This window comes from Solanum tuberosum, unplaced genomic scaffold (assembly GCF_000226075.1).
Source record: "Solanum tuberosum cultivar DM 1-3 516 R44 unplaced genomic scaffold, SolTub_3.0 scf00007, whole genome shotgun sequence".
NCBI classification, from domain to species: Eukaryota; Viridiplantae; Streptophyta; class Magnoliopsida; order Solanales; family Solanaceae; genus Solanum; species Solanum tuberosum.
The window spans coordinates 1,365,179-1,377,991 of NW_006238933.1; the positions used below are offsets into that span (position 1 = coordinate 1,365,179).

Below are 12,813 nucleotides of genomic sequence, written 5' to 3' on the forward strand. Positions count from 1 at the left end.
AAAAATATTATTTTTTATTTTAATTAGAAATGATTTACCGGGATCGGACCGGTACCGGACCGGACCGGAACGGAACCGGAATGAACCGGGATGAACCGGTACCGGTATACCGGTACCAAATCATGGTACCGTTCCGTTCCGTGTACCGGTTCAATGTATCCCATCCCGTCCCGAATACTACCGGACCGGAACGAACCGGAATGGTACCGGAACGGACCGGAATGGTACCGGAACAACCCGTTCCGGTGCCCAGCCTTAATACCCCTTCTGAGGTCAGTTTGTAGAGATCTATCAAGGCCCAATGGCCTGATTTGAAGAACAACTCTTCCATTAAAGTTGCAGATGGTAGTAAAACTGTGTTTTGGAAGGATGTATGGCCTGGAACTGAAAGCCTCCAAGACAGATTTTGTGACATTTTCAACCTAATACATCACCAACATAAAATAGTGGCAGAACAGTGGTCAAACCAGGGATGGGATATTACCTTTAGAAGAATGCCTAATGACTGGGAGCTGAATAGGGTGACTAAATTTAACAATCTTTTGGGAAGTTTTGGTGGCTTACAGGAAGGGGTAAATAGAATTTGGTGGAATGGGCACAGCAGTGGTGCATACAAAGTTAATGTAGCCTATAAAGCTTTGAACCAAACAAATCATTATATTGAAGAATGGTCCTGGAAGCACATATGGAAGAAGATAACATATTAAGTTTCTAGTTTTGTTTGGAGTCTGGCAAGAGAAGTTGTACTTACTCAGGATAACTTGATGAAAGAGGGATTACTCTTTGTCCCAGATGTTGTTTGTGTGGGGAAAACATCAGATATGGTGAACCATATTTTTCCCAATTGTAAGATGACAGAACATATCTGGAGGATGTTCTTAATCTTAGTGGCATCACTTGGATAATGTTTCGCAAGATTTCTCAAACATTAGCAAGTTGGGAAGAGATGGGATGTGAGGCAAAGACAGAGGAAGACAGAGAATTGTCCCAGCTTGTATTTTTGGACAATTTGGAAAGAAAGAAATTCCAAGTAGGTAGCCACACTGATTACAAGACTCGTTCTTGAAAACCTCCCAAACATAAATATTTGATGACACTGTTTACTGAGTTTTTTATCGAATTGTTAATTGACTTCTGAGTACATGAAACACCACAACAAAAGCTGAGACACTGGTAAACTTGACCCACGACTTCTGTACCACATATAAAAGCTGAGAACACATCTTTTAGGTCATCTGGCACAATAGTAATGTGGAGGAAGCCATTTAATAAGAGTTTGTAAAGCTTGGGATTCATCCAGAGTTCTTCTTTTTCCCTTCTTTTATTGATTTTTATATATTTGAGATTTCTTCCAGTTTTGTTCTAGGTTTCTACCATGACGATGTGTAGCTAAATTCTCTAATTCTAGAGCTATGGTCCTGCCTTAATGTTGATATACAAATGTTAATTAGACGGGTTTAATTTATCATATTGGTTTGTTTATCATATCCTGAGTTTAATTAGTTGATTGTCTGGCCAACAATTAGATACTACCTATGAATCTTGAGTTGACTTTAAAAAGGAACTTCTTGATTGCAATAGGATTGAATAGCACATTCTTGAACCTAGCCATCAGGGAATCAATTCGCAAATAAGGATAGAAATAAATATATTTATCGTGCTTAGTCAATTAGTGCAAGAAATCATTACTACATTATTTTACCTGAAATCTCATAGAAACATAGAGCTTAGAATAAATTAAACAGGCAAGTAAAAATTGATGAAATTCTATGAGTAATGTTATTCTTGAAGGTTAATAACAAGATAAATCAACAAGTCGAATTAATTGAAGAATTCAACAGGTTGTTCGATAAAACCATAACTCTAAAATATTTTCTCCCATTGATATCCAATAATCATTCAAAGTATGTTAATCAATTATTTTCAGTATCCAATAATCACAATGACTTGTGATTATCTAGCAACTAAACTAATTCTAATTATCTTGACAAGAAAAGGTTCAAACGATCCGCATATATGTTGTGTATGCATTTGAGGGAAACACATCATATGGATATGCTGGACTCTTAGAAGTTCAACATTGACTCTCATATGACCTTGCTAGTATTACGATCGTTTAACAAAATGAAAGATAAGTAGTGAAAAGGAAAGAGAAAGTGATAAACCTGAGTTTGTTTTTGTAGTTGTCAACTATTTCTTCCTTTTCTTCTTTTGTGAAGTACCAAATAACACTTGGAATAACAAAATATGAAAGCTTTCGGCATATGGGGCAAGCCCTCAGTGCAGAATTAACATCCATCCCAGAGGAAGAACTGCCACGCCAATTCCTTATACACGATACACAAAACGGATGATCACACTCAGAAAGGATCCCAAACTTCCTCTCAGCTGCTGTTGACTTGGAAAGAACACGTTCAAGGCATACACTGCATTCTATTTCTTGACTGCGCTTCAATAAATCAAGGTGCTTTTGCTTGTTCTCACATGTTTTTATATGCTCCTCTCTTTCCTCAGGCCTGAAAGGATGCAAGCAATGCTTTCTGCAGGTTGGACACAGATCTCCATGAACACGAGGACACTTTTCTCCCCGAGGACAATTACCAGCAGCAGCAAAAGCACAGATTGACCGATCAGCTGGATTATCACTGTTTAACTCAATCATGTCATCAATCTCCAATGCATCTTGAAGCTCTGACTTTTGGTTCCATGCTGGTTGGCTGGATGCATCATAAGGTCTGCTTGAAGCTAAATACTCAGTAGAAATACCTGGCACAACATCTGCATTATGTGCACCCATTCCAGGAGGCACATTGGTAGGTGCAGAACTTGAAAGATATTGTTGAGGTTGTGCTGAAGATTGAGCTGAAGGCTGTGATCGAGACAGTTTAACATGATCATATCTACACCTGCTTCCATAAGCACAAGCTCCTTTTTGGTAGTAGGTGCATACCTGCAACAATGATCCAAGGGAAAACAATCAGAAAGAAAAGAATCAATTAAGCCTTGATCATCAAACTAATTGTCAAGAATGTTACATTATTAGAAGGATTGTTCCAATCATGTGAAAACTCACAATGATCCCCCTTCAGACATGCCCCATGTGCAAAGAACTTGCAAAGAACCCTGGAGAAAAATTAGAAGCACATGTGTGATTTATATAATATGGCCATCTAGAAGAGAATCACCAAACAAATAGAACTACAATTAATTGAAAGTAACAATATACTTTGTCAATGGAAATATTAAGGTAGATAGTTAACGTAAAATAACAACTAGTGTCAATTTACCTCTTCAAATATTAACTTTTATATCGCTTATCAGTAAAGGAGAATGTCGTTTTTTAAAAATAAAAAAAAAGAATATGGATACACATCATAAACAAACAATGAAATGTTTTAAACAACCACTTAAATTTAATGACCAAGATAATAATGAAAACCCCATCAATTTCCTTGAAATTACTCATCACCATCAAATAAGACAAACATCAATAGCATATAATCGGAGTTTCTTGCAGTCTATTTACAGAAAATATCATAAGCACCACAAACACAAAGTACTACAAAACTATATATCTACCAATACACTGAGTTAATTTTGCAATCAAACGGTTGAAAACCGTATAAGCATGTTAAAAATGTAAACAAGCATATGGGAACATTCTCATATGTGACTAGGGAAACAGAATAGCAGTCAATCTTTAAATTGTGTATGATTTCCCATAAACTAAAGCAGAAATCCACTTTCAAATGATACAAACTATTATATTCAATCCTCTATATCAATCAAATGAAAAAGCCAAATCTAGTGCTCCATGATTAAATAAGAAAATATTTCATGAAGGCCCCTGCTTCAAGAATAATCATTAATTGCACCAATAAAACTTGTGTGGGCACCAAATGTAGCGGCTGCAGGTTTCCTTGTCATAAACAAAAAAAAACAAAAAAAAAATTGAGGTAAAAAAAGAGGGCAAAACAAAACTTTCTATAATTAGTTGTTCCAGGATGATTCCCAAAAAATACTTTTAGCTAAACTTAGGAATCACCAATACAAAATCACCCATTAAAGTTAAGAGGTTAAAACGAGACGGCGAGAAAATATTCAGATGAGTTTCTGATAAATCACCATAATTACAACATAGAATCCCTGAGAATGTTGAGGATTATTACACAACAATAGCAGGATGGATTGATGATATAGATAAAAACAAACAACGGGACCCTAATCAAAATCAAAATAAAAAATGCACCTTTTGGACATGGCTTCCACCTTTGCCTCTGAGTTCTGACAGTCCAACCCTGAGGTGGCGGTTGGATTTTCTTTTTACTTCTACTTTGAAATATTAGGTTTAATAAAAAAATTATTGTAATTCCCCCTTTTACACCATTGTTCTATAGTCTAGTTTTAAAAGCAGTAATACTTAAATTTTAAAATTAAATTATCTAAATACCCTTTTAAATTACCTAGTCATAAATGTTTTTTCCTCCTGGTGTCCATTTTAATTACTAATTAATCTTGTTCAATCGTGCGTGGGTAACTATTAATTTTTTTGTATCGATTAAAAAGTTGCAACATGTATTTGATTTATGTGTTTGTACTAGAATGAATTTATACATGTGTATATAAAATAAATTGTTTCTTCCTATGATTGGTCCAAAAATTAAAGAAAAATATATGTACGTTATTGTGAGTTTTTTAAATTTGATGTTGTGGACAATATTTAAAAAAAATTGTATTAAGCAAAGTTACATTGTTAATTCTTTTTTCCTATATCGACTACTAATATATAAGTGGCAATAAGCACACAGTTGGGCATCAGCATGTATATTTTAGCTATGTGCTTCACTACAAATTCAACTACTTGGCTTTTTGGTTGGAGCTTGACATTTTACGTTAAGGTCTCTAGTTCAAACCTTATTGGCAACATTATTTATTATTTATTGTATTGTTCATTATTTTGTTCCTATGTTGGTATATTATTATTTATTTTATTGTTTATTTTGCTCCTATGTTGTTATATTAATTATTTTTTACAAAGTTTAGGGCATTTTCCTTCTAAATTTTTATATAATTAATTTATTCCGCAAAAATATTTAGGATTTGAATGTACTTTTCTAAGAGTTTAGTTAAATTATTTAATTTGATTAATTTTCAAATTTAAGCTATGTAAAAAGTGAAAGCACAATAATTAACAACCTAAAAATTTGAAAAACATATTAAAATGTGATTAACCCTCGAAATTTCACATGTGCCACATAAATTGGGACAACATGAGTAACATATATTATTGGGAAACTTGCATAAATATACTATAATAAAAAAATATTTACCATTTATAGCAATAACATATTTTTTGCACTTGATCACTTTTAATACATTTATAATACACTTTTAATACATATTATAAAGAACAATTTATTATTCACATATAATACAAGTTTTGTTGATGGATAATACATTTATCACACATGTTAATACACTTATAATACAATGTGTCAACTTCTTACCAAACAACCATAATATATTTTTTAAAACAGTTATAATACATATATATTGCATACTTAATTCACTTTTAATACATATTGTAGATTTAACATAGTATTGCTATAAATGGTAATAAATAAAAAGTATCGCTAAAATCAGTAATTATTTAGTAAAAGGCACCCATCCAAGTATTTTTTCCTATATTATTTAAAAAGTACTTTAAGAGTACTATAAAACTTAAAGTATTTAAAAACATATTAAAAATTTGATTAATTTTTGAAATTTCACATGTGCCATGTATAAATTGGGACATGGAAAATAACATATAATAATTTAAAATTACGTACTTCAAATATATTAAAAATTGATTAACTCTCAAAATATCATATGTGCCACATATATTATTTAAAAAGTACGTTTAAAATATTAGAAAAATAATTAACAACAAAATCATAAAATTAAAATAATATATATTGGGTCCGGACTTGTCCGAGCTTTTGTATCTAGTAGAGGTAATACGTGTTAACATGAACCTTTTTATCTAATTGTTTTTTCTTTATGCTCTATTTTTTTTAGTATATTATTTACCTTTATACATTTTTTGATATTTTAGATAGTGTTACTTTTGTATTAAATGAAGGATTAAATGATTAGTGATCTTTTTACCGTACATATTTCTAAAAATTAAATACATACATGTATTTACCGTATATATATATATATATACCTAACGTGCGTTTCATGTGGTTGCCTCGTCTTGTGATGCCTACAATTGTGAAACATTAAGCATACTTATTCGTCATAATATATCGTTGTAATTATTTGAACAGACCCTTATACCTAATTTAATAGTGAATTGTATGCATTCTACCATTGTTCAATATATTGAATATGTAAGCAAATACTTTATATGGATGTCTATCAGATAGCAAATAATAGTTTCTAAACATTACTCCATCACGCCCGACTAATTGGCTTGAATTAGATGCATGACACTTGGGGATGAAGCTCTAAATACGATGTAAATATGTAATTTGCTCGAAGGAACATTTGGTACTGGTTATGAAGCCATCCAGAAATACACGATACCTTTCAGGAGTTTCAAGTCATTTGTATCATAATTATCAATATCTAAGTCTATACAATAGTTGTATTTTCTTCATAAATTGCATAGTGATGGTCAGCTCGTCTCTTCTTCAACTAAACCTGTCAAATACAACCAATCACATTTTCATTAGCTTCATGTAATGTGTGGGTTTTGTTCCTAATTGATTACACTAAAAAAAAGATAGCAATCATCTCTTACCTAATACTTTCTTGTAAACAATATTGTATATGTCCTTGTCGTCGTATCTGGTTGTTCAGTCATAACTAATACTTTTGTCGTGGTCATTGAGATTCCCCTTGATAGTGATATATATAGTTGTCCATGGGAGAAAACATGTTGCAAAAGATATAATCCAACAGTAGGGATTGTTTGACCTTGAGATTTGTTTGTTGTCATTGCAAAATATAGACGTATTGAAAATTGCTTCGGAATAAATTTAAAAGGATATCCTTTGTGGTGGTGATGATTGAATTCTTGGTATAAACACCTGCTTTGTAAGTGGGTCTTTGAGATTCATCAATTCGAACCATTGTAAAGACGAAATCACCCTTACCCAGTTGATGGATAATCAATTTGGTAACTATTTTTACCTTTTTATAATGTCTAGCTAAAATTCCAATTCTTGGGGGTGTGATTATGTGATTATGGGCTGATTTAGCTTATGGTTATTGCTAATTGTTAGTTTAAATGTTATTTAAAAGTGAGTTTAGTCATTAATTGTGGTTTAATTTAAGAATTGTAGTTGCAAATGTAGTTCTACCTTTGTGTTCTTGGCTTGCTCGAGAGAGAGGTTTTAGAACTAAGGTTTTTGATTAATGGTTTGTGGGTATTGGGTTGACCTGGGTTCAGCTCGAGAGAGTGAATCCTAAACCAAATCCCACACATTCAACTTGAGAGAGTGAATCTATTAAGGTGTGGGCTACTCTTATTTTGCATGCTTGTTGATGTTCGAGAGAAATCAACTTGATTCGGGGTAAATTGTTCGAGAGAAAATTTACCTCCACTATAGCCTAGCCTACTCACTAATATCTAGCTATTTACTAATAGTTGCAATTATCCATATGTCTATATTGCCTATAATCAATCACATCCCAAGAACCCGTCTCATTATTGTTAATTCGTATTGTTTGTGACTGTTGTTTGTATTGATAATCAAACCAAAACCCTTATTTGACATTCGTGTCACCCCCTGATTTGAATGATGTCTTTATTCGATAATTTTTATTCCTATGACTGATTTGACCACATTCTCACTTCCCAATTGAATCTGAAACACGTACCGCTCCCTGTGGGATTCGACCCCAACTCATTTAGTTGGGTTTTATACTAATTAATGATCATTGACGCTTTGAATTGGATGAAGTGTCTTTGAAACATTATTAATCAGTGGCCCTTTTAAATATATGACGGCTTGTAGTGTTTTTGACTTAGAAATTTCTACTAAAGGTCTCAGCCTAACTAGCGAGTGAGCCTCTATCGTTGCGTCCTCTTGGTGCTAAATAATACTGATGAGTGGTAGATTTGCACTCATTTGAGGCCGCGACTCATATTTCAAATAAAGATCGCCGCGTGGAAAACTCGTTTTTTTGGGGGGTTGTCCCCACTGGTTTGCGAAAGCAATGGGAGACTTGCTCCATAGAACCCCCAGAGATCGTTTCTTAATATTGTTACTTTTCCATGCTGTGTCTCAGGAACCTATTTAGCTCAATAATTAGTGTCCTCAATGCCTAATTTTGTCCTATTCTAATAATATTTTGATGATTTACTATCGTGAAGGATAATGGACAAGGCAAGGATAAATGTTTGAAAGAATGGCCAAAAGTGTGAAAAGAAGTATAAAATTTACATTGATGATCGCTAAGAAAGAAAGGTGGATCGCCTAGTGAGCATGATCTCACCCAAAGTGACAGTGTACAACACTTCTGTCTATCGAGACAAGTCGGTGAAATACAAAAGGAAAAGTGATTCTCCGAATGAGAAATGCGACCTTGCTGACCATCGCCGAAAGCAACAGTGCAAGGAGGAAAATCAAAGCTCTAAAGGCGAATCAAGGTGGTACTCAGCGATTCATTGAATGTGAAAGACAGACTTAAATGAGTTCACCAACTGAGGTTCAAACACTTGAAGCCTAGAGCAAGAGAAGGAGACCTAAATCATGATTGGCAATTTCCTGAATGAGCGCGGCGAGCCCGACTAACGTCGCTCAAAGGGTAGAGTGTTGAGTTTTTAGGCCAAATTTTGGGAAACTATAAAGGAGAGAGAAAGAAGAGAGTTGCCTTTAGAGTGAGAAATTGTACTTTTGGGAGAAATACTTTACCTTGTGAAGAACACTTTATAGTTTGGGGGATTTCAACTTTGCTATTGAATTTGACAAATTAAAGTTGAATCTAAAATGGGTTCGCTTGTAGTTGTTTAATTTCATATTACCCATAACTGCTTTCATAGAAGGTATAATTTCTTTACTTATTGTGATGGATGGCTAAAACCCCAAGATCTAGGGGTGCAATTATAGGGTTGGGTGTTTATTTAATGTAGGGCGTATTGTGTTATGCTCTATTTTTCTAGTGTTCATACATGAACTTGGGATAATTAGCATGGGGATAATTTATGGGTTAAGGTTGCAAACTTAATTTCTACTTATGATCTCTGGTTGATGCTCGAAAGAGATTGATTGGAGTGGGTAGTTAGTCCGCTACTAGCAATTTAGGTTAAATGTCTATAAGTTGCTTGAAAATAGAGGATATGGGTTGAATCTATTTGCCCTATTACTGCATCGAAAGAGAGAGTAGAGTAAGGTATTGGTCTTCTTAGATTGACATTTAGAATAGACCGAAAGGATATTCTATGCAAGGATGCTATGAGATCGAAAGAAGATTAGTGTCATTGAAGATGACCTAGCCTATTAATGAATATTCACCACTATAGAGCAACATAATTACCCCTTATGTGACATTGATTTCCAATTCCTGCACCCCTAGATTGCTTGTTACTTCTTGAATTTTTCATAATTTTAGTTTAATTGTGACAATATATAACCCAATATTTGCATTAAATTGGTGGAATCATCCACCCACTTATTTTTACTACTACAAATGAATGATTTTACAATCCAAATTTCTTGATAAAATTCTCTATGATATACCATTCCCTGTGGGATTTGACTCCGACTCTTTATTGGTATTTTTATTGAATACAACTGTTGTCCCTTTTTATTGATTGTAAAGAGGACATTTGAGCATTAACAAAAATGGCACCGCTCCCGGGGACTGGTGGTTAAGATTTTATTTGAGAAATTAGTTTGTAAATTTGTTTAGTTGTAGTAGATTGTTGTTTTGTGTTATCGGCTGATATGTAGGTATAATATAATGAGTGACAATGGTAGTGACGACGATATTAACTATGGTCAAAACAAAAACATGGGTGCTTTGAATGATATTCATGTGAATATTGTTCAAGCCACGAAAGCCATCTGGATACCTCCTACAACCGGGAGGAATGTGTTTCACGTAATCGAACAATGCTATAATTTCCCCATCTAAGAGGAATGTTTGGGGGTTTTGCTCCTGAAGATCCCCACGAACACCTTAGGAATTTTGTGGAGGTGTGTGGACCATTTGTGTTCAAGAACATCTCTCAAGAATCCGTGAGGTTGAGGTTATTCTCGTTCTCTTTGACGGGTGAAGCTTCAAGATGGTTGACGAAATTACCAAATGACTCTATCACTTCTTGGGAAGAGTTAAAACTTGGTTTTTGTTCAAGAAACTACTTTTGTGATGTCCAACACATGGTGTTTCTGATGATTTGCTGCTGCAATACTTCTATTGTAGCCTTGATTTAGTCAATAAATGTGGCACCGATTAGATAGTTCAAGGAGGATTAATGAGACAACCGTATGATATAGATGCTTTGTTGCTAGATGACACGACCAAAGTGAACCGAGTATGGCATACTAGAGAGAATCATTTTCCTACTCTACAACTGAGCATGAGTAAGGAACAAATCAAGAAAGACAATGAACAAGATGAGAACATTGTCAAAATGATGACCCAACGCGATTTATTGTTTAAACATGTCATGGGAGGTGGACTTAGATCGCTGAATGCGGTTGGAACTAATAGTGGGCACTTCCCGGATGATGCCGAATTTGAGGCATTATATAATGAAAAAAATCAATATTTGGGAAACCAAATAGGGGTTCTCACACCAATTATCAACGACATTGTGGGAACCAAGGTTGGAAGAAAGATCGAGATAATGGTTGGAGAAATTGGCGAGGTTGAAATTGGAGAGATAGGGAGGCTGACAAAGATTAATATGTTCCTCCCCATGATCATCAGCGACCAAAAGACCCAACTGGGTCAAAAGGAAACTAAACCAAGGAAATGCTCACAAGGATCTTTAATAAGGTTGAAGGATCCAACAAAATGTTGAAGGACTTGAAAAATGACTTCACCACTTTATCTCAAACATTGACCTCTCATTCGGTATCTATCATGTAGCTGGAGACCTAATTGTGCCAGATCTCCACTCATCTCAATCCAAGGAAAAAGGGAACATTGCTTAGCACCATCCTAAATCCCAAAAATGAATGTTGAGGAAATGAGAACTATGTCGTGCCACGATGTTAAATAAGGCACTTCTTGGGATGTAGCCCAAGTCTTTACTTTTGTTTTTATTGCTTTCAATAGTGTGTGTTGTGAGTGTAGGTTTAGAAGAAGTTAAAAGGTTGAAGAATGTAACATTAGGCGACGCCAAAACTAAAATAGTCAGATGCCGCTGTCGGGGCATCTACAGTGCCCAATATTTGATTTTTGACCTCCACGCCACGCTCTGTTACAAAATGAGAACGAGCATCAGGTTTCCAATTTGCATTGAATTCCCGAACCACACTAAACATTGCACTCTGTTGGATATGGAAAGATGAATCCCATGTGCAACTCTTGTAGGCGACGCATAATGCGTGGGAACTCCCTCTCTAATTGGACGTCATCAAGTATCACATCCGAGAAGTACTTGGCTTCGATGTGTGATTTATACCACTTTTTGCCCTCAGTTGTGACTGCCTTAGCCCCGTAACGTTGTGTCTTCCCTCGTGCGACTGCGGGTGCTGGGGGAATGGTTGTGCCTGTCCTTACTCTCTTACGGCTGCTAAACGCAGCCGCTTTGCCAGACCTTTGTGTGCTAGACATGATATCCTGCAATGAGATAATTACAATTTTAGGTAATGTGATCCAATCATGAAAAATTTACCCCCCACTTATTTTGAAGCACATATATCACAATCAACACGGTACTCAGACTTCCCAATGTTGTTTTCAGCATACTATTCACACACCCACTCAATTCATCAAGTTTTTTTTTTATAAAACTTTTGCTACTCAAGAATTCACAAATGCCCAAATTTTAACCCAAACATGTAATGGAACCCCTTTCACATTCCACCCCCAATACGCTAGACCAAGTTTCTAAACAAAGAACAATCAACTTCCACAAGAATTTCACCCGAATATCACATGATTACAAGCCCTAACCTCAACAATTTAACTCACATAAAGTTTATGGAGAGAAAAACACATGCATGTCGTGCTTAGAATAAGGGAAATTGAAGAACTTGATAATGATCTTCCAACTTCGTGACACGAATTCGATTGAGGAAGAGAGTTATGGTTGAAGGGAGGGTCTGTAATTCATGCTTATTTCTTGGAAGAATGGGGGAAAACTGCTGATTTTAGGGGTTAAAAGGGAATGGAGGTCGAGTTTTACCATATAATTCGGGTAAAACCCGACTTTTTAATGAAAAGGAAGAAAAACTTATCAGGTCCGCAATGCGGAGCTGTCACGGACACTCCTTACACTCTCAGCTTTCACCACGTGGGAGGTCATGTGATTGGTGGAATCAGTCCGCGATGCGCTTAGGTCACAGACTCCACTATTTGACCCTTCCTGTTGTCGTAATTCCCAGAACAAGGTCCGCGATGCGAAGCACTCGGGGCCTTCCCTTGTACTTTTGAGCTTTCTATTTTGGCGACCCTCACCGTGCATTAACAAGTCCGCGACGCAGGCAAGTCATGGACTATACTGTTTTTTGCCCAGTTTTGTTTTTCCATACAAACTATAACTTTTAAAATAAATAAACAAACCTATGACTCCAAATAAACAAAACTAACCTATCAAAACAAAATACAAAGAAAATATCCTCTAGAGTACAAAGTCCCAGGTTG

The 12,813-nt window shown here is 35.2% G+C and overlaps 1 protein-coding gene across 2 annotated transcripts in view; it reads right to left on the reverse strand.

The window, feature by feature from the left end:
• The window catches only part of LOC102605563 (zinc finger CCCH domain-containing protein 69-like), a 37,792-nt gene extending 33,454 nt beyond the window's left edge, over positions 1–4,338 (reverse strand). For both annotated transcript variants that reach the window (XR_366594.2, XM_006338836.2), the window contains exons 1-3: positions 4,250–4,338; positions 3,036–3,123; positions 2,166–2,950 (exon numbers count right to left, since the gene is read on the reverse strand). Coding sequence is in view for 1 of the 2 variants with exons in the window: in XM_006338836.2 (XP_006338898.1) it covers positions 2,166–2,950; positions 3,036–3,123; positions 4,250–4,260 (884 nt within the window). In the remaining variant the exon portion in view is untranslated. The remainder of the gene's footprint in view (positions 1–2,165; positions 2,951–3,035; positions 3,124–4,249) is intronic.
• Between the last annotated feature and the right edge of the window lie 8,475 nt (positions 4,339–12,813).